Source organism: Nilaparvata lugens, chromosome X (genome assembly GCF_014356525.2).
Source record: "Nilaparvata lugens isolate BPH chromosome X, ASM1435652v1, whole genome shotgun sequence".
In the NCBI taxonomy this organism is placed as follows: Eukaryota; Metazoa; Arthropoda; class Insecta; order Hemiptera; family Delphacidae; genus Nilaparvata; species Nilaparvata lugens.
The window spans coordinates 3,726,226-3,750,115 of NC_052518.1; the positions used below are offsets into that span (position 1 = coordinate 3,726,226).

Genomic DNA, 23,890 nt, shown 5'->3' on the forward strand with positions numbered 1-23,890 from the left:
ATAGCAAGTTACTCAGACAATAACGTACAATACTATTATTTAAACAGAATAGCTCAGTCAGATAAGGTTGTGATGTTACAGTTTGCAATAGCATCACATCGTGGACAGATGCTGCTTGACCCCACAGGAGCAGACCATTGATGATGTGGCTGTGGAACAATAAATGATAGGCCATGATAAGATTGTATTCATCCAGTACGTGTCTCAGTTTCCTGAGGAGGTACGGTGCAATACTCTGGACAGTTTCCTGCAAACTGCAAAGAGCACATGGTGATTTCAGCACATATCTCATCCATCCAGAATCCTAGCAGCTTCACTGAATATGATGCAACTGGTTCCCTCTTAAATAAGCAAGATGCTAGTGTTTTCCTGATACAGTGTTTTCAGCCAAAAACCACAACTTGGCAACTTCTGTCAGTCTTACAGACTCTTCCCTTGCCTGTGACATCTCTGGATATCAAGGTGGTGTCATCTGCTCATTGACTGCTTGAGAAATCGTTCATAACAACAGGGGGCCCAAAGAAGAGCCCTGTGGTACTCCGTGCTCCATACCTTTCAATTTTGAGATGACACCTTTCAATTTTGAGATGACACCTTTCAATTTTGAGATGACACCTTTCAATTGGACCTCCTGTTTTCTATTATCCAAATAGATTTCCACTGTTCTCAGGATAATGCAACCTAAGCCTTATCTCTCCAGTTTTCCAATCAATATTCAGTGAGGGACGCTATCAAAGGCCTTGTCGTGCTATTATGTACGACTGTTTCATATCAGGATAACAAAATAGTCGTGTTAAACAATTCTTCTCAACACCTATGAGGCTGTACAGCTGCAGGATTCATCAAGTTAGGACAGATTAATACAACATTATAGTTGAATTAATATGATGTTGAAGAGTGAGACCCAGGAGAAGGTGACTGCAGGATGTGGAGGGTGATCTGAATGGGATGGGGATCCGTGGATGGAGAAGGATATGGTGAATGACCGGAACAAGTGGAGGCGTGTGACGGAGAAGCCAAGGCCCACCCAAGGCTGTAGTGCTAAGAAAGTAAGTACTATAATGTATGAGGTATGACCTGACTAAGGTATGTATAAGGTCATCAGTATGACCCTGTTACTAGGGTCACGATAGGCTACCGGCTAATGAAATTATACTACAACGTTTTCGTCAAGTTACTCACTGACTAGACCGAACTCAAGTTAGAACCCTTGAATTACTCAATTCTCATTAAATATGATTAATTCATTGAACCTAGATGCTGACACGGTTAAATAATAATTGAGGACTGACCTCAATTGGAAATAACAGTAGCCTACCTATCATAAATATGAGAGATCCTAAGCCTGGGCACGTGAATGTTTTGAAAAGATTATTCACCTCTTGAAATAGGAGTGGCAATATTATTATACAACTTACCTGGTTATCGTCTGCGATTAATGTTCTGCTAATAATTAACCTAATCGGAAAGATCATAACGACAACCTTCATGAGTACATAATAGCAATGATTGCTTATACATTAGCTTGAAAAAACAGTATTACATCATTACTGAACATGATGATTTATCTTTACATTACAAATAATAAAGGAATTCTTGGAACGACCATTACAAATTGATGGAATTATAACCTATCACTATTTCTAGGATTGCATTTTTCTCAAGTGTTCGACATCGACAATCATGTAATCGATAGAGGCTTGTATATCGAGAGGGAGATATCGAACTACGCCCGGCGGGGACGCGACAGTCGAGGACAGCGACATTTGAGGGATGATTTTCAGTCCTCAACTGTCGCAGGCGACATTCCAGGACTCTTCATATACAGTCCTCAACTGTCAATTCTTTTCAATCTTTCTTCCGTCTGTGACCAGCGTATATACCGAATAGACATAATGTCATTTAATAAAAACACAAAAGTTCAAAATATTTACTAATATCAAGATCACCGATCAAAGAGACTGACAAAGCCAACAATCTCCTCCTCATTCAAAGAATAGAGAGATAGGTTAATCAGTTTCTTGTTTTTTTAAGCCTACACTCATTTGAATTTAGCTCAAAAATGAAAAGGAGATGGTAAAACAATAAATTGAAATTGCAAGAAGGGTGTGGTTTTCATCATAGCATTTACACCAAAACATGAAAAGTATAGCCTTATTGTCATTACTTTTGTTTTTGTATTCTTGTTCTCTTTCAGTTGATTATCATAAGACTATAATATGTAAATTGTGCAATTGCAACATTATTATCTGTATGCAATGCTTTAGAAAAATTAATTTTCAAAATCAAAATAATCTCATCTGATCTGATAATAAATATGTACAATACACCTTGCTTATAATGAAAAAAAGGTTAATGAATAATGACAACACAGATAGAAATTGTCAACCATTTAGAAAGTGGCTGACAATTATTTCTACTTGTGGAAAAATACCATAAGACAACTATAATGGATAGAAGGTTTCCATATAGAGACACATAGACAACAGATAGAATCTCTTTATTTACAATATTCATTAAAAAGTAAATTCGCTAAAAAATGAGAAATGAAATTTCAGCTCTCTATAAGTTAACATAGCCTACTACGAGTACTGTACTGTATAATATTGCATTATATATTTTTTTATCTTTAAGTAAACAATTTATCACATAATTTACAGGTAAATATATGTTGGTTAACAATAATAGAGAATTGGTATAAATGCACACCAAGATAATTGAATGAATATAGTTGGTGATTATTGTATTTCATCAAAATTTCTTTGTTTCTGTTTTCACATTTCAGAGAAGGCATCACATTCGTAAATAAAAAAAATAGCCATTTGTAAACTTATGTTTTAATTCCAAAAGCTCTCGATTGTAAAAATGAAATATTTCCAAACTATTCAATTTCATCAATACTGTACGATCATTTACAATAGAATGTTTCTAAAAAAAAAAATTGGGCACATTATACTCTTCTATTCTATAAGAATTGTGATTGGAATTAATAAGGGTATGCGTAAATTTCCCAGACTAGTTTTACAAAGATACAGTCCTAGTGCAAAGGGCACCAAAAGGTATCACAAGGTTTTTCGAAAAAATGCAAGACCGCATTTCGCATTTGATATGGAACAATGGATTAATCTAGGGGAAAATCAATTTTGTATAATGCTTGTCTATTCCCCTCTCATTAATCTATGAATACAAACAATCAATGGAATCACAAGGGAGCAAGTATAATATTGCCTAGAATAAAAACATTTTTCTAGAATTGAAGGCCATAATTATTATATAATTCTACAGTTCTGTTGAATATTCTTTTTACTTTCACAAAATACTCCTTTTTACTTTCATATAGGCCTACATAAAATAGAATAATAGAAATTTTCAAAAGATGTTGTTATTAAAAATTCAATTTTGTAGCACCAAAAGATTGCTGCAAAAGTAGTCTGTAATTGTCATTTAACATATAGGCCTATATGTTAGTTAAATTGTACATTCCAAGATAAAATAAAAAATTGAACAATTTCAGCTATAAATGCGTGTAGAATATCTTCACATAAAAGTTTGTGTTAAGAATTTTCTGCTATTATTATTATTAGGAGAGCTTTTCTTGAATATTTATCAATAATTTATTGATATCGTTTGGTATAATTAATATAATTGGTATCGACAAACAATTATTGTTTGTATTGTTTCCATTGCATTTGATTTCAATCCATGTCTTTCTGTATCTTTTATTTTGGGTTGTTTCCACTGATGAAAACATTTCAACAATAATTATAACGTATTTTAATATCTACCTATTGATAAATTGATTGATGCTCTAGATATTTCAAGGTGTTATTATGTATTCAGAGCTTATCTTATAAGGACTAGAATCTGAGCTATCCAAAATCCCCTCAACTTGTTTGTCTCAACAATACGTCGTTCCAATGATATTATATCAGATTTCTCAGAAACTTACTAGTCTATATTACAGCTCTATATTGAGTACAGGGGATATCCTCACCTATATGTGAGCGTGGTTATATGTTTTGAAATATGTTTAGTTCAGTGACTAGCTTCCAGGTTGGTGTTTCCGGATAGAGCCATCTTGGAGAGAGAGGACAAACTTCGGTTGGGACTGGTGCCAAGAAATGTTACATTTGATTCGCTGAACACTTTGCGAAAACTGTGAACAAAAACATTATTCAAAATTGTACTACGAATAGAAATTAACTAATGAGACGAGAGAATCGACTACTTTTTATTGAATCAGATCGATACCAATATTATTCTTGGTACCCTGTTGAAAAAATATATTTCCTCTCATGTACAAAACAATTTATGTAGAAATTATTAAATTTTAATCAAATATTTCATAGTTGATATATAATAAGATGGTGATAGAAGTAATGGTAAAAACCATTCAGTTGCTAATTGATTAAAAATGATAGAGCACTTGCAAATGAATAACTCCCAATTATTGCTAGTTTATCTTCAGAATAGTGTATAACATTTTCTACTTCTAGTGAACTATGTTTGATGGAAATATAGTTTAGCCATTTTTAATTTGATAATTGAAATACAATGCATAATGCATGAAAGAATAACATTTAGGCACCTATTATTTTAATTATTAAATTTAAAACAACGGTCATTAATACCCATGAACCCATTTCACCCCAACGTGCACATTATGGATTTATAAAAATCCCAGTTATCTCTCGAGCAATAACAATAAAATTTGGAAGAGACTTGATTGAATAGGTAGTTCGCTACAGTGGAAAAATAGTGACAAAAGACTAATATTAAAGTATAATCTGATTTTCCAAATCACATAAGATGTGGTCACTTGAGCTTAAAAATTATTTCAATTTATTATTTATTTATATTAAGTTGCAAAAGATATTTCCTAGAAAAATCATGTCTCCAAAGTAGAGCTCAAATTGCTCACTATCAGAAACTGTATTGTTCCTAAATTTCCTGATAGGAGACATTTATTTTATGAGGTAGCCTTAATTTCAACAGTTTACATGGAATTTCAGAGTAAGAATAAATAAGTCTCGTATTCCTTGAGTGATCACTAAGGAACAACTTACTCCACCATAATAAATAATTATTTCATTCCCATTATTTCATCTTGGGAGTAGCCTAGAAAACAAAAATTTGAAAATAAAAAACTAGTTATTTATTTTGAATAAATTAGATAGAAAGTGAATGATAACTAGCATCTTGAGTAGGAAACTTCTTTGAATAATCACTAACCCAATTAACTGAATAAAAATAATTTATTAAAATCTATAACCAAATTTTCAACATTTCAGTCTCATACTTTAATTTACAAATTAAAGTAGAAATTCTACAACATTTCAGAACATACTTTAATAAAAAATGGTTAATTTGAGAATGAAACTAACAAATTCTCTTCAAGGTTGGATCAAATGATAGGCTAGTCTAGTAAGTTAAAAGAGAATAAAAAGCTTACAAAATAATTTTCGATATAACATATTGGTGACTTACAAAAAGCAGAAGTGGCATTGAAAAAACATGAGTACCTAATAATAATAATAATAATACTAAGGGTCGATAGATAAAAACATTTGAATAAAATAGAAACATATATTATTGTTTGTTATATTATGGAGAATAAACATCAACTTACAAGAATATTGGTAACAAAATTGAACATAAAGATGAAGTAAACAAAACATATTTCTTGAAACAAAAACACATTAAACCTAAAGTAAGGAAACAATGATAGTTTTGATACTACTAAATTTGAAAAAAATGTCTGTTTACGATACACAAATCTAAAATTACAGATTCTCATTTTGATTCTCATTTTTGTGAATATCAAGTGGCATTTACTGTCCAAGTAACATTACAATTATTTAAAAAAATACAAATATATGAATTTCTATGATCACTAATTCTAAAACGATTGCTTCAATACGATAATATTAGCAATAAATGAATCTCTTCGTAGTTACAATGAAATAGTAGAAAGCTGTAGCAATAATACGAATATACAAAAAATGATAGTTGAAAAGCATGCATTACATAACTTGCAACATCATCTGGACCAAAATAAATGAACGGAAGACGACGTCTTAATTCCACAGTTTAAAACTGAATCTGAAATAGACATGGAAAGAATAAGCCATGCTTTGAAAAACAAAATAAAACCACAGAAAACATAATTTCAGCATCCATCGAGTACATAATATGAAAAAAGAACAGCATTCTAACATACATAATAAATATTCTAACAAGCACTATTTTTAATGTGATATTTCCCATTCAACAAATGATAAATCATTTAAAATCTATGGGAAGAATATGCCTAGAACTTTTGTGATTATCTACTAACATTTATTGAAAAATGTAAATGATTGGAAGATGTGGATGATAATTGGATTATAAGAAATATACTTTTTCTTAATAACCATCGCGAGCAAAAGTACTCTAATAATAAATGCCTATAAATGTCCTTTATTATGATCCTTTTTAGAAGTATCGTATGATATATCTACTATTCATGTCACAAGAAATAGGAAATCGGCAGTCATACAGCTATAGATTATTGCCAGTATACTAGTTTAATTATAGCTTCAAAATAATACACTCATCATATTGATAATGTGCGTGATATTATTTTCATTATAATAAAGAAAGTTAAGCTTGGCTCATTATCTATAAATAACAAATCTAGGCTAGAAAACATGAGAAATCAGTTGGAAATTCATCGGTTCTTTTAACAGAGAGTACCTATATACTGTATACTATAACAGATATGGAAATTACTGAGATGTTGCAATTATTCAAATGCTAATGAATTTATTATTATTACTAAACGAGAATCCAAATAAATTGCTGTAATTCACCCCGAAGACTTTTGCTACTGCAAATATTGACAACAGGGTAAACAGCTAGATGGAAATTCGATGAGCGCTACTATTCAAAAATTAATTCCCGGGCTGACAAATAATTTTTGAATAGTAGCGCTCATCGGATTTCCATCTAGCTGTTTACCCTGATGTCAATATTTGCAGTAGAAGAAGTCTTCGGGGTGAAATTACAGCATTTAATTTGGATTTTCGTTTAATAATAATTATTGTTGTTGATGATTGAAATTATTTCGAATGCAATGAGTTTCAGTGCTGTACTTTCTGTTCAATCACACTATCAATCTAATGTATTCTAAAAGAATTCGTCTAAATATTTTAATTGTACTTTTTTGCAGTCATGCAGCATCTTTGCAGAAAAGAGCCGAGAGAGATAACTTCTTCCTAACCACCCACGGCATACATAGATATATCACTCTAACAGTGTATAGTATCTCACTTCATTATAAGTAAATATTTACTTGAATAAATTCATGAGATAAATATTTACTTCATTATTAAGTAAACACTATAACAGAGATATATCACTATAACAGTATATAGTATCTCACTTCATTATATCTTCCAAGTTACTGCTTCTTTTGAAAAAAAAACATTGATAGAAAATGTCATGAATGATAACTCAAATGAATGCAGGTTGAATGGTACGTTTCATGTGTAATATTTTTCAAATTAATCATGATTGAAAAGAAAATCCTGAAGTAAAAACTTCATCTACTTCCGACATCAAGTCAATAGGTTGTTTTCTAAATGCAATTAATTTAATAGAATTGGGATATTTTTTAAATACTCACAACTTTCTGATACCAGATTGCTCTTTCTTTTTCCATGGAGCATCATCAGGCTCATATGGCAGCGGCCCTTGCACTGTTTCATCCTCAGGCTGCAAACTGCACACAAATGCAAGTTTGAATAATGAATTAAAAACATTTAAAAAATTGCAATGTACTGATTGTCATTTGTGATTGAGAAGCAATCCACAGATCTCTTCAATTATTTGTATTATTAATCTTATTCAACTCAATTTATTCACAAAACATACAATGACAAATACAATAACAATAAAAACAAGACAATTTGCTACAATTATGTGGTGTGCTGGAATAGTTATTTGTATATCTACAGTGAAAAGTGCTGTTTTTTCTCCTTGAGGGGAAAGTTTGAAGCCCGAGGCGAAGCCGAGGGCAACAATTTTCCTGAGGGAGAAAAACATTTTCCACTCGTGATATACACAACATTTTTCCTCCACCTAAATTTTTATAAAAACTGCAAATAAAATAATTTTAAAAAACGTACGTGACCAAACAATGTGTTAAAACATAATCTAAAAAGTGAACAGAAACAGCTGGCTTGTAATCATAGTTCTCCGCCGACAGCGCTATGCGCTATTGTCGGCAAAACTTGTAACAACAATGGCCGCCACAACTAAAGCTATGATGAAGTTCCCGTTTCAAATTTCGTAATTAGTTCATAAGGAATATTCGTTGGTTGGTATTTTGAATAGCATGGAATATAAAAAAATATTTATACATTTTTTCAGTATAGTGATATGAATTTTGCAATAATTTTAGCATACAAACATATATTTCATATGTTGATCAAATCTGGTTGAGGTATTGAATTTAGTTGGCTCAATGACTGAATACTCTATATGCTTCCTCATCTGAGCTTAGACCTTCTTACCTATTACAATGTAAGTTTTTAAAATAGAGATGCTTCCCATGTTATTTAAATGGAATCACTTTTCCTCCCTAGGGAGTTTTTCTGTTTTTTACTACCAAGAGCGAAAAAGTGACACTTTAGTATTATGTTTCAGGGAGTAAAGTAAGTACTTTAAACAGTAGGTGGAGGAAAAAATATTTTGCCAACTATGGTTTCCCATGTAATAGACAGGTAAGTTACAATAGAAAGGGAAAAGTATTAAAGGAAAGTGAAAGAAGATAGGTATGATAGGCGGGGCTGAGGGAAGGTAGGATGTTAAATAACGATCCAGGTTACAATAATAAAAATAGTTACAATAATACAAATATGAAAAAATAATTGCTTTCTATCCAATTAAAGATTTCCTGCTTCGTTATACTGATTATTTTAAAAGCGCCAATTCATTCCTCCATAAAGGAATTACATACTTCTCAAATAATTCAATTCTATAACATTACTAAAGCTCCAATGTAGGACAAAATATGAAATAATATCATTGTACGGTAAAAGTTGGGCAATTTCAATATTTCAATATGAATTCAGGGATACTTTCTTGTATTTATGAAATAGAATTATAGTACCCTTTGAAATTAATAAAATGATAGAATAAGAACACAAAATTTATAATCTTTTATAATCAAAAGATTAAAAAAAATTATAATCAAAAGTTATAATCTTATAAATTTCAATATTGAAAATTCTACCTGTTACACAATTATAAATTAGGATTCCCTTCTGTGATATTAGTAATCTTATAGAAATATTCACGTTAAAACACCAATTAAAAACATTAAGAGGAGAAATGAAAATGTATTCGATAAAAAAACACAGCAAGTTCTAAAGGACAGTTTGCATAACCAAAAATTGTAATAGCTTTTACAACTTGACGTAGCAGCTGGTTTTATCCTGTCAAATAGAAAAAATGAAGAGTTTTGTAACTTGTCCCAGTGTTATGTTGAAGGTACACAATATGTTACACACATACACAATAAAGCTGGATTCGCATACAATAGTGACAGTGAAAATATAATTGCCACGGGTTCTAATTAGACTATTCTCACTCAGCTCAGTCGATTGAGTATGAATAATACAATTAGAACTTATGGGGATTATATTTTCACTGTTGTGTGCGAATTCAGCCCAAGTGTTGCTGTTTTAAGGGCCCATTCCGATTTCACCTGCTACTTTGATCTTCAGCTCAAGCTATATACTGGAAAATAGTTATTTGTGCAACTAGTGCGCAAAGTGACAGTTTGCTGCACCGAAAGAATCGTTTACGCCCGAGCCGTAGGCGAGGGCGGAATGGTTTCTTGAGTGCAGCAGAGGAACTTTGCGCACGTATTTCCCATTAAGTTTTTCCTACAGTTACCATTGAATATGAAAAGTGGGTAATTATGGGTAAAATTGCCTGAAATCCATCAAATGTAAATCTGTGTAATTTTATTATTAATAAATAAAATAGAATGTAGTATGTGTGTTTGAATGGCGGCTGTGTGGTGTGTAATGTGGCTGTCATCCACTGTTGCAGTCCACCCCATTAAGATTCTTATTACGTGCACCAGTCACAGTTACCAACTTCATTTTGATTTTGCTGCACTGGTGCTCCATATAACCTACTAACTATTTTGCGTTGCCATGTTGCAAATCTGGAGTGCAGGAAAAATTTTTCCCGCACTAGAGCGGAAAAGTGATTCTTTGCGGTCTGTAATCAGTGCAGCAATGGCCACTTTTCAACGTAACTGTAGGAAAAAAATATTGTTACACTATTTTGAGAGCCAAGAGAAATTTGGAGTAGACACGATCAATCAAATCCAATGTTAATCAAATGTTACATTGATGATTCGACCAAGAGCTCATACAAGGATATTTTATTGAACGTACAATTTATAAAACGTAAAAAACATGAAACAGAGATATAACATGTACGTTAAGCTATATACTGCAATTGAGTTAGATTAAATAAACACGAAACAAAGATAACAGATGGGAGAGTTTACAAATGAATAACCATATATCTACTTATACACCAGGTGTTATAGACCAGCCTTAATCAACATGAAGGATAAGAACTTTACTTTATTTACTCAAATGATTCCACCATACTTCCCTTTCCCACCAAGAAATATATATCGAAGGTTACAAAACTTGCCTATTTCAAAACTGTCTTACCACATGAATCAAGGCTTTCTGGCAGGAAGTAATTTGAGAGCTTTATTTACAAGTATCTTACTCCACGGTTTTGAGATAACTGAACTTTTTCTTCAATAGCATGGTCTCCTTCCACCACTGAAGAACTGAATTTCACAAAAATATAAGTGATAAGATTTAAATTCATAAGATGGATGTTGAGTTTAACAAAAATTCATACCTAAGGCTAACACGTATGGAGATAGCTTCCTTCTAGATAGCCTTTCGTAATCCTGAATATTGATAAACAGTCGTAATTTCGATTCGCCATCAATTTATCATTATTTTCCTATCACTTGATAATAGCATTATATAGCCGAAACAAAAATAATTTCAAAAAGGGTAAACCTACTCAGATTTATATTTTTAATTATAGTCGTAATGTCATATGACAAATGCAATTACCACTACTTGATTAGATCAAATTACATATAGTGAGGTCCACGTTATAATGGCAGTGAAGGAAGATACGAGAACAACGTTGCCAAATTGACTCCATTTTGCCACTGAGTGTACACAGCTGTTATTCAATTCATCCCATTAAATTTGATCTGATATTGAATTTAATTCCTTTGATTAAATTATCAATTTCATGTAAAATTAATTGAATTCATCAATAAAATATATTATTTCAAAATTTGATTCTAAACTTTGCTTTCATAACTGAGATCAGATTTACAAGCCTGAAATGGCGGCTAATTTGAAAAGCTGTGATTCACCAATCCAAACTTCAAAACAACAGCAATTAAGTTATTCGCTAGGTATTCTATTCCAATTTCTTTTAAAAATAGAAATCCTATCTATAATAAGATAATTTCGCTGGAAATAATTCTGAAATAATCTTTCAATATTATTTAAAGCCTACCGGTACCAGTGTAGGCCTAACCTATTCCGGTAAACTGAAGCATGGGCGAAGTCTAGGATGGTCTCAAAGTTATTAACTTTTAAAGTTGCATTTCAAGTATAATTTTTGTTTCTCATACGGTAATATCTAAAAATTATTTCATTTATTCAAAAATACATTTAAAATCAATTATACGACTCCTCTACTTTAGCATTTTGCTATAAATCAAAATAAAACATAGCGGCTGAGGATTGTTTGTCTACTTCTGTACAGTCACTGTCAAAAGTGAAATAAAATATTTCTGGCCAACTGACAACATTGCAAAGCTAGAGAGAGATAGTGCTATCTGTTTTGTTGCATGCTAGACAAGGATAACAACACTATTATCAATCATACACTGCCATTATAACGTGGACCTTACTATAGGGTTGAACAACCCTATTCTTTCAATAATGCAATTACCACTTGATTAGATCAATCAATCAATCTATATGTTTCTAGATGAAATACAGTTTAGACATTACATCTTCAAACATTAAAGTTGTAGAATTAAATTAAAAATTGATGTCAAAATTGAAATATTCGAATTAATAAATGCAAATTTATGCGTTCCATTGGGTTCAAAATTTTCCAGTAAACTGCAAATCTCTGACTAAATTTATGTGTTATTATTTGTAAAATAAAAATTGTTGGAGGAACAATTTTGCGTATGAGCCTGTAGATTATTAAAAAGTATCAGATGGAGCTAGAATTGCTTCTATGCAATCAAGTACTGTAATTATGGTATCTCTGCTTATGAACGACTTTACAAAAAAAAAAACACAACAGAACATTAGTAGTTGCATTTATTTTTCAATGGAAGTATGAATTAAAATAATAATCCAATACTCGACAGTGTGAAAATTAAAAATTTGAATTGAGGTAGCTACTGGACGGTTAATATTGTTTGTTTATTTAACTGAAATATGTAAAATATTTTATTTACGAGAATGGAAAAAGTATTCGAAACTTGTCTGTTTCATATAAAAATATAACTAGTGTCTTTCTATAATTAAAATCATGTATTGAATGGAAAAGACTAAAAAATTGCCAAAAACCACAGATTTATTGATACTTAGAAAGACTCAGTTTATCAGAGATTGACAATGTTGTAATAACCGAAACCGGTCTTTCTAAGTATCAATAAATCTGTGGTTTTTGACAATTTTTTAGTCTTTTCCATTCAATATGAATAATTACCACAATATCAACTTCTCAACTACACAAAAAGTAAATTTATGTAATTTATTGTGGTACCGTACCTCTGGATAATACATTGTTAGCATATCTATGAAATATTCTGTTTTATTTCACCTGAAAATTTTAATGGAACTGAGAGAAATAATGAAGCATTAGAAATAATATATGAAATGTGAGAAAACGTACCTTTCAGCTGGTTTTGGACAGTAAATCTCCAGTTCATCCTCAAGATCGCTAACTCTAGCTTTGAGCTCGTTGCGTTCATGAAGAATCTCTTTGAGTTCAGCTGTAGTAAACCTAGGGCGATTAGGATCTTCCTGTAATAAAATGTTTAAATAATAATTTTCATATTCATTGACAATCAAGGTGTGATGATATTTTCATAGCATCCGTAAACAAGCAATGAATTCACATCTATACTGTACACCATTCATGTCATTCGCGTTCTTTCAATTCTGAAAAGGTGTTTCAATCCTCACTACACATAGGTTTCAAGTTAACAGCATCTATTGCAGTGTTTCAACTCAAGAGTTCAAGGATTAGTGTTTTTTATAATAAATTGTGTAATTATCTTACACGTTTTTTTATAATTTACAGAATTATTGATTTGTCCTGTAAGTTACAGACAGAAATTCCAAAGGAAACCTGGCAACATCAACAGCTAAATAAATGTAAGTATTGGAACTAAAGAATGTTGGTTTCCATCAAAAAAAAACTAAGAAATTTCACAAACACTTCGGTAATTAACTGACCACTACATCAATGATCAATGCATCAATGGAGATCATTATTTATTGGTTACATATATCTCCGTTCATTACCTAAAATTCATAACATTATCAAGTGATGATGCACGCGATGTGTTGAATATTACAGAGAGGTCCAAAAATGTATACACTCTTTGACAATGAATATCTTTGTAACGCACTGGTAGGCAGTTTCAGAACGTAAGTGTAGCTTGAGCTACGTCTTTTGAAAGATGTATCTCCCAAGGTCCATTTCAAACCGGCGTATCATCGCGTCGCTGACTACGCGTTACCAATGCTACGTTTTCCAACATGGTCGTATATCGGGCAGCGCATGCGTACTGAGCTCAGGGTGGCCAACCATTTTAAAATAAAAGATTCATGAGTAATTCCCGTTTTTCCAGAGTGAAATTTCAATTTTTCAGGTATTTGGGGAACAAGATACATTCGTAAAGAATTTATTATGGAAATCTTTAGCTTCATCTTCCATGAAGAATCGTGAATAGTGTATTTAAATTTCCAAATATATTGATAATTTTTGACACTACAGTCTATTTTTGTGAGGAATTGGAACGTTTTTTTAACTACTCATAAGTGTGGAGTGCTTTCGGAAAGGGTTCATTTTCAAATCTCAGTGAGTAGTTAAAAAACAAAAATAAAATCCCCACAAAAATAGACTACAGTGTCAAAGTTATCAATACATATTTGAACTTTTATAATGAATTCTGAGTCTTACTTTTTCTAATACAATATAATATATTATGTACAATACCATAGCCGAGTTTTTTTAGGTTAGGTAGGCTCAAAAGCGTTGCCAATTATTATTGCTAGCCATAATAGTGTTTTTTTATTTGAGTTTATTGTTACTATACATTTCATTACTAAATGAATTGAAATTTATGAAAAAATCATGAGTAATTAGAAAAATTTATGAAGAATTCAAGGTATTTTTCCCGGTTAGTAAAATCATGAGGAATTCAAGGTTTTCCCGGTAGGTGGCCACCCTGGAACTAAACAATGACACTAGACCAAACTGTGATCAAATACAACAAGAATGAAATAATATATTTTGGTCTGAACCGTCTCTAGCTTGTGTATTGATACGCTGGGATTCGTGCTACATCGACGGACGACGTCACTCAAACGTACGGCGGTCTGAAACGGCCTTTAAGTTTACGGCGGTCTGTCTGAGTCCTCACACTTTGCATGCAGGCTACCCATACATGCAACATTACCTGTTGACAAAATATCGAACTACAATATAAATTACGGGAACGCGCCAACCTAGCTCCCCGACAGCCAAGCTGCTTTTAAATTCACTTTCGAGGGGATTGGTTGACTATCTCTCAGGAGCTCGTGGTTCCTCTCTGAACCTAGCGCCGCAGTGCAGGATGGTTTCTCACAGCTTGGCGTTGTTGTCATTTGAGATGGGTGTCTGGCTTGGAAGTGTTTAGGCCGCATTGCAGGATGACTGTTAACGGTTGCCGGAAGATCAATAGCTGGGTTTTTTTCGTTATTTTTCGTGATAGAGAAATTCTGATTGCAGATTCGTTCTCAGCGACCCCAAGTTTAGCCTAAAGGCTCAGAATGTCAACAATGTTTTTAAATAATTAAAAATCATCATGAAAATTCATTAATATGGTAGTACACCAAGTTTCTGGAAACTTTTTACTGGTGACTGGAGTTTATAGGCAACACAAAAATAAAAATAATCGTGAGAAAGAAAACTGCTGATGACGCGAATAAGACCGTCACTCCATTGTTCTTTTGTCTCGGCTGCTTGGCTGAGCCTGGCTGGAGGGATCAAATAACCGACTGGATTGATCTTTCGTCTGTCCGCTTGGCGGAACTACGCCGACCATTGCTGGGTGGAAGATGTTACTGCGGCCGCTCGCATTCCCACCAACGCTGCTATTATTTGCTGTCTCAGTGCCTAGTCCGAGTCAGACAAGCATCCAGCCTGCACTGCGGAGCTAGGTTGAGGAGCTCGGCTGAAGGGGAGCTTGGTTGTAGTCTACGGTCCCGACAACCAGTCCCCTCCTATCCAGTAGAGGATTGGCTGTCTGGGAGACTCGTTGACGCCAGCGTGCAACACTAACGTCACCGAAGCCGACAACCAAGCTCCTCGCACGCTCACGTTTGAGCGCCGGAGTTTTCGCGAGTTAACTGACATATAGGGTTTTTCATGCACTTACTCAATGGATTTTGGAACAGTCCTCAAATCACGCCTGGTTTTCCCAGTCATTCATTGCTTTTTGATGAGTTGTATAATATTTTTCAAGAGCCGATAATTCAAATTTCATGAAGAGGTTAGGTTCATATTTTTATGTTCTTACCCAAGAGCTACATTTCAAAACAACAAGCGAGTGGAGCGAAGTGAAGTTAATTGAATTATGTTCAGCTTTCAACGTATTTAGTGGCATCAATGTATTACTGGTAGCATATATTGTTACAATTCGTCCAGAGCGCAAGGCTCGCATGGCCCTTAGGCAGCTCCTGTATTTACATATATTATATACATACATACATACATACAGGAATCACTGCTCATTCTGAAAATGCTTGCCAATTCAATAAGATAAAAATTTTCAAGTCAGTTGGATTCGGAAAGAGAAAAAGTTTATTTCATTTAATGTTTGCAGTGATGGAAGTGACAACATTACCAAGCTTCTTTTCTAATAATCGGATTCATAGAATGTGTGAAACCGTGTCTGTGATTGTACTACTTCCCCTCCCGATTCAAGCTGGTTTCAAATGCCCAATAGAGGATCGGCTGTCGGGGAGCTTGGTTGTCAGGTACAATCACGACAACCAGACCATGTGGTCTGGTTGTCAAGGATGGAACTCAAAATATCCTTAGTACTTATTCTGCATTCTATTTAATCTATTTCTGTATTCATTCTTGGCATTATCTTCGGTGGAAACTGAAACAACATTTCTGAAAACAGTGTAAATTTTAAAGATTATAGAGTAACTACATTCTCCACTCACTGGCTAAAACTAGTTCTAAACAGTTTGAAGCCAACCCTATTTAAAGAAAATGAACTTCCTCGGGTCCCCCAGATCCGTTTAGTTTGTTTTTATATTAATTGTATTTGGATCTCTTCATAGCTGACCTGAGTGTATTTCGGTATCTGGTATACTTTGCACTGAGTTGAATATTGAATGGCTTATTAGGTTCTGATTTCATTGTATCAGATGACTTAGCCTCTTTGGTTTTATCTTTAGCTCCAGATTCTGCCTTCTTAGCTTCAGATTTTCTATTTTTCTTGCTTTGCATTACCTTTCAATTCAATAATATACAGGCTAATAAATATTCCCATGTCAAAAGATAATTACAGGAAAGAGAAGAAAATAATAAAGTATATGGCAATAACAAATGGATATAATACCAAAACTATTAATAGAATGATTTACAAACAAAAAGAAAAAGTAATACAGAATATGTGTATGTGAAGTATGTGTAGGTCAAAATTATTTCAAATTCAATGAGAAAAATTACAAACAAAAGGAAGGTTTGGCAATGGGTTCTCCCTTATCAGGTTATCTTGCTAACATATACATGAAAAAATTTGGAAAAATCTAAAATAATGAATGATAATCCTCTAAAGAAAAATATTATTTATTGGCACAGATATGTTGATGATATAATATGTATGTATAATAATGAAGATAAAACACATGAAGATTTTGGATTATATTTAAATTCATTATCACCTTCTATAAAATTTACGATGGAAGCTCAAGAATATGAATTAAATTTTCTTGATTTAACAATTAGTATGAAAGATAACAAACATGATTTTAGCATTTATAGAAAACCTACACATACAGATTGTATAATTCCTAGAGATTCAAATCATCCTTGGCAACAAAAAAATTCAACTTTCAATTCAATTCAAGTAATACAGAATAGAACTCAAAATAATCAAGGAAATAAAGAATATATTTGTGTTCCATATAACACGATATTTGATAAAGCTATAAGAAAAACCTTTACAAAAAATGAATTCATTTTAGTTTATAGGACAACAAACAATGCATAAGAACTGATAAAAAAGAAATCAATTTTGGATGTACAGCAAGATAAGTTTAAAAAATCTGGAATCTATGAACTTAAATGCAACAAATTCTATATCGGACAAACGGGTAAAGAGGAATTTCATATTTATAAAGCAGCAAAATTAAACAGAGATAAAATAATAAACTTAAATCAAACAGAGATAAAATAATAAACTTAAATTAAACAGAGATAAAATAATAAACTTAAATTAAACAGAGATAAAATAATAAACTTAAATTAAACAGATATAAAATGATAAACTTAATCCAATTACACACCAATAACCCCATTTTTGATAGAATCATGTGAATTTAAATTTAACAGTTTTCAAATTCAGAGCAGAATTGGAAAAAATGACTCATAGAGAAGAGTCTTCATAGTTATACCAAAAACCTCTTCCATGTTGAAGGATAAAAATCTCTTGTTATCAATAAAGTAAGTCTATATATTTGTAATCTATACTATATTCTGTAAAATTATGGGACAATATTTATAAATTGATTTGGACAGTATAGTATAAATTGGAAATGGGACAGTTTTGGGCATGAGCCTGTTGTGCCTTTCCTCATGTTAAGTATTTGTACACAATGTGATAAATAAATAAATATAATAATAATAAATCCATAATTTATAGTTTTAGTTCATAAAATCATATAAATACACTAACATATGATATGAATCTTCTAGCAGTATTTATTTATTTACTTCATATCACTTGAAAATGGCATCAATGTCCGAAACATGTTGTGATTAAATATTTCAAAAATGGTACTAAAATTTATATTTTTCTTTCTATTTCTATAAAAGTAGCCCTATACAGAAAAGAGACCTAACAGTCTCTCAATTTTGTCCAGATTGTATGATATCTGTAAAATTAAGTAAATCGAAGCAATATTACGTTTGACTTATCAAGACAAATATTGCAATTCATTTATGGAACTGAATGGATCCTTAAAAATGTTAGACATTAATGTCTTGTTTTATTCAGTACTCTTTCCACCTTGCTTGATTTGAGGGGAAAAATAGGTAATATTGTAAATTGGTGGAAAAAGGGGAAAAAGAGATCGTCATAAAATATTATGTTACTTATAAGTTATACTTTTTGTAGGGTTATTTATCAATTCAGCAAAATGAAAATGCATTTCTGAACACTACCACTTGTGTTGTCAGCTCAGGTTCATATTGTAATGTGAAAAATGAACCATCGTTTTTGCAATTCCAAAAATTGAATAATTTCAAAAAAAATAAAACTCGATGGTTTTTATAAAGAATCTCAGTTTTTTAAACACTCTAACTTGTTTTTGTTTGGAGGCACAATCTTCAGCCATTGGCGATGGTATTCTATTATCAAATAGCTAGGACTTAAATATTTTTAACAGTATACAAAAAGAAGCCGCTCAACCTCCTTTGCCTGATGCTATGGAACTGGAAGATTTTTATTCTTCTTTCTATTCTGTTAGACTATTGATAATGCGCTAATGCAGTCGAATGTGTAGTGCCATTCTGCTATAAATATTATCATATGTGGTCCGTCACATCAGGCCACCTCCGATGTCGCGACCCTCTTACCGTTGTCATGAACTGTGTCTTTGCTAGAGTTACATAAATATTGTTTAGAAGCTTTAGATTCATCATTCACTGTAAAATTTACCATCTCCAAAGACTTCATGGGTTGGTTTCCCCATGTTTGTTTTTTTTTCTATTCTATAATATGTATTTATCTTTCTTGATAATTTTTCTTAACTTTCTCCTGGACACTTCAACAAATACCAAACTTTTTCAGCTTCAACCTTTTTGCTAATTATCCTTTCAACAGCATGGCTTACTTTTGCAATGTGTTCATCGTTGAATTCTTTCAATTTTTCACAATTACTTATATTTTCTTCCGGTTCCCATGTATTCTCTTTGATAATGAAACACAGAGGGCGGTCAGCGATCAGAAGCCGCTCAACCTCCTTTGCCTGATGCTATGGAACTGGAAGATTTTTCTTTTTCTTTCTATTCTGTTAGACTATTGATAGTGCGCTATTGCAGTCGAAAATGGCTATGTGTAGTGCCATTCTGCTATAACTATTATCAAATGTGGTCCTTCACATCAGGCCACCTCCGATCACATGACTAATTAATTTTTTCAAGGCCATCCCTTTGTGGGCAATGGCTTCACACTACCTGTATATAGGTTAGTGGGTGTATAACCGTTCTGTAATAAGTAAATTTTTGTAGGGTTATTTATCAATTCAGCAAAATGAAAATGCATTTCTAGACACATGGTTCATATTGTAATGTGAAAAATGAACCATCGTTTTTGCAATTCCAAAAATTGAATATTTTCAAAAAAAATAAAACTCGATGGTATTTATAAAGAATCTCAGTTTTTTAAACACTCTAACTTGTTTTTGTTTGGAGGCACAATCTTCAGCCATTGGCGATGGTATTCTATTATCAAATAGCTAGGACTTTAAATATTTTTCACAGTATACAAAAAGAAGCCGCTCAACCTCCTTTGCCTGATGCTATGGAACTGGAAGATTTTTATTTTCTTTCTATTCTGTTAGGCTATTGATAGCGCGCTATTGCAGTCGAAAATGGCTATGTGTAGTGCCATTCTACTATAACTATTATCATATGTGGTCCGTCACATCAGGCCACCTCCGATCACATGACTAATTAATTTTTTCAAGGCCATCCCTTTGTGGGCAATGGCTTCACACTACCTGTATATAGGTTAGTGGGTATATAACCGTTCTGGTAGGCTATTGATAGTGTTCTAAATGCAGAATAAGTAAAAAATGGTGATCTGTAGATGCCATTCTGCTAAAACCATTGATTATAGAGTAGTGAAAAAGTATTTATACAAATGTTGTCAATTCCACAAAAATTAAGTTTATTTTAAAACCATAGACGAGTTTCAACTATTAACTAGTAGACAACCTCCCGTGGTTGACTTTGTGTCTTATTTTCAATGACACAAGTTTTGATTGTTATTTTCAGTATTAATTGCTAGCTATTGGCTACAGCCTAAAATACAACAGAAATATACTATTTATTCCCAGTTATTTTCCAAGGATAGAACTCAAAATATCCTTAGTACTTATTCTGCATTCTATTTAATCTATTTCTGTATTCATTCTTGGCATCATCTTTGGTGGAAACTGAAACAACATTATGAAAACAGTGTGAATTTTAAAGATTATAGAGCAATTACATTCTCTACTCACTGGCTAAAACTAGTTCTAAACAGTTTGAAGCCAACCCTATTTAAAGAAAATGAACTTCCTCGGGTCCCCCAGATCCGTTTAGTATGTTTTTATATTAATTGTATTTGGATCTCTTCATAACTGACTTGAGTGTATTTCGGTATCTGGTATACTTTGCACTGAGTTGAATATTCAATGACTTATTCGGTTCTGATTTAATTGTATCAGATGACTTAGCCTCTTTGGTTTTATCTTTAGCTCCAGATTCTGCCTCCTTAGCTTCAGATTTCCTATTTTTCTTGCTTTGCATTACCTTTCGGTAATCTTCAAAACCCTGTAGCTCTATGACATCGTATTGTTTTCAGCTGGTGCAACTACACAATACAATCTCATAGAGCTACAGGGTTAAGATTGCCGAAAGGAAGTGCAAAGCATTTCTTCAGCTAAGAAGGCAGAATAAGCAGCTAAAGATAAAACCAAAGAGATTGAATGGTTATTCGTGACCTCCCTCCTTATCTGTTACCAATCTTCCTTTTTCAAGCTCTTATGGATTTTGAGCCAATTAATTTTTTGAAGAGTGATATCTTTTGTACTGACAAACTACTAAATTACAAGATTTGAACAAGTGCTATGCAAACTCCTGGATTGTCAGATTCATACATGAGGTAGTTCAATGTACTTACACCAAAGTGTACTCGATTCTTATGGGATGATTATGGGATGATACAGGGTAATACTTTGGCCACCATGACTTTCTCATTATTTATAGGTAACTCTCGTAACAAGAGTGATGCAGTTAATACAACTATATTTATACAGTCATCACCATTCGATGATCTGATGATTATTTCCTGTTGCAAAAATGCTGGTTAATTTTTTTACATTACAATATGAACCTGTAGCTGACAACACAAGTGGTACTGTCCAGACATGCATTTTCATTTTGCTGAATTGATAAATAATATTCTTAGCAGTATAACTTATAAGTAACATAATATTCCATGACAATCTTTACATAAACTTTTTCCAATCATTTACAATATTACTTGATAATCTACATGAATAAGCATAGTAATCTTTTCAATCTCCGTTTATCACCGTACAATCTTCGTCCCTCATCCATCACTTTCGAATCTCATCATACAGTTTTATCCATTTGTAGAAGGCAGTTCAATTACATTGTCCATAAACTTGTTAACGTAATACCTGATCATTTTATCTCTAACAATTTGACCAGAAATCTTTCTAACGAAATAAGTCAATGGATCACATCGCATAACTCTACTGATTTGTTCGATTTCTTGTAACTTTTCACCTTTCAACTCTTTTTTTCTCTTAAATAAGTTCATTATTTCTTGTTAATTGTTTGTATTCTCGAGATTTTTTATTATACAAATTTCATACTTATAATTTATATTTTTGTTCTATGCTTTCACTTTGGTTCTGTAGTTTTTTGTGACACTCGGCCCCTGCGCACAGGCTTTGCCTTTGCAGGGACCTTCCGTGTTTTTGTTAACCTGCTATTTTAAGTTATTTTGTTTTAGTTTTAAGTTATTTATTTCATAACTACTTTGTACAATAACTATGTTGTAAAAAGGATAAATAAATTGAATTGAATACCTATTTTTTCCTCAAATCAAGCTAGGTGAAAAGAGTACTGTATGAAACAAGACATTTATGTCTAACATTTTTAAGGATCCATCCAGTTCCATAAATCAATTGCAATATTTGTCTTGAGGAGGAAAATTAATGTTTTAATCAAACGTAATATCGCTTTGATTTAATTTTACAGATATCATACAATCTGGACAAGATTGACAACTATTCTGTTAGGCTATTGATAATGCGCTACTGTAGTCAAAAATGGCTATGTGTAGTTGCCTTCTGCTAAAACTAGTATGGAATGTGGTCCGTCACATCAGGCCACCTCCGATGTCGCAACCCTCTTACCGTTGTCATGAACTGTGTCTTTGCTAGAGTTACATAAATATTGTTTAGAAGCTTTAGATTCATCATTCACTGTAAAATTTACCATCTCCAAAGACTTCATGGGTTGGTTTCCCCATGTTTGTTTTTTCTATTCTATAATATGTATTTATCTTTCTTGATAATTTTCCTTAACTTTTTCCTGGACACTTCAACAAATACCAAACTTTTTCAGCTTCAACCTTTTTGTTAATTATCCTTTCAACAGCATGGCTTACTTTTGCAATGTGTACATCGTTGAATTCTTTCAATTTTTCACAATTACTTATATTTTCTTCCGGTTCCCATGTATTCTCTTTGATAATGAAACACAGAGGGCGGTCAGCGATCAGAGCGGTCTTGGGAGGATAGAAGGTATATATAAAATATACTGTTTAAATCTAGGCTGAATTCTCTGAGCTCTGACCGCTGGATCTCGAAAGCCTGGAGAATATACAATAATTAAATATATAAAGAAAAATATGAAAAAGAATTATGATTACATGAAGATTGATTTACTAATCATGACCAATCATTATTATTTCAAATACAGTAATTCATCCAGAAATTTACACCAGAAATTTACACCAGGCCCTGTGTCTTGATTAGACCAGGTTTCGTTTAGGCCACTGGTGTAATCGAACTACTGGGTTAATCGAAGCATTCCGTCTCGTTTAGCCGAGGTGTGTGTTTAGACCAGGTTTTCAGCTTTATTGTAGAGTAGGACCTGGTGTAAACAAAACCTGATCTAGTCAAGACACTTACAATGTAAGAGGACTGTATTAAGATGTATGTGGCCCGTTGAAAAGAGTTCAAATTATTCGTCTAACATTGCTTATGAGAGGCATTTAAAAAAAATCTAGGTGCTAGATGAACATACTGCAATAACAATAATACCGGTTAACAAAAAATTATGTTAAAAGTAACAGAAAATATCAAGTTAAAAGTTGACTTAATCTTTTGTTGACAAAAATGTTCAAAATTTCTTACTTTTACCCACTTCAATAAATACCATACTTTTTCAGCTTAACCTTTTTGTTAATTATCCTTTCAACAGCATGGCTTACTTTTGCAAT

General features: G+C 32.5%; 1 protein-coding gene across 3 annotated transcripts in view; it reads right to left on the reverse strand.

Annotated features, from left to right (window-relative positions):
• Positions 1 to 3,717: 3,717 nt before the first annotated feature.
• The window catches only part of LOC111043610 (RILP-like protein homolog), a 29,102-nt gene continuing 8,929 nt past the window's right edge, over positions 3,718 to 23,890 (reverse strand). Inside the window, exons 5-8 of one of the 3 annotated variants that reach the window (XR_002605587.2) lie at positions 13,030 to 13,160; positions 10,743 to 10,867; positions 7,667 to 7,762; positions 5,586 to 6,102 (exon numbers count right to left, since the gene is read on the reverse strand). Coding sequence is in view for 2 of the 3 variants with exons in the window: in XM_022328605.2 (XP_022184297.1) it covers positions 4,036 to 4,156; positions 7,667 to 7,762; positions 13,030 to 13,160 (348 nt within the window). In the remaining variant the exon portion in view is untranslated. Of the gene's footprint in view, positions 6,103 to 7,666; positions 7,763 to 10,742; positions 10,868 to 13,029; positions 13,161 to 23,890 lie in introns of all 3 variants that reach the window. The other 2 variants (XM_022328614.2, XM_022328605.2) reach the window with 2 other exon arrangements.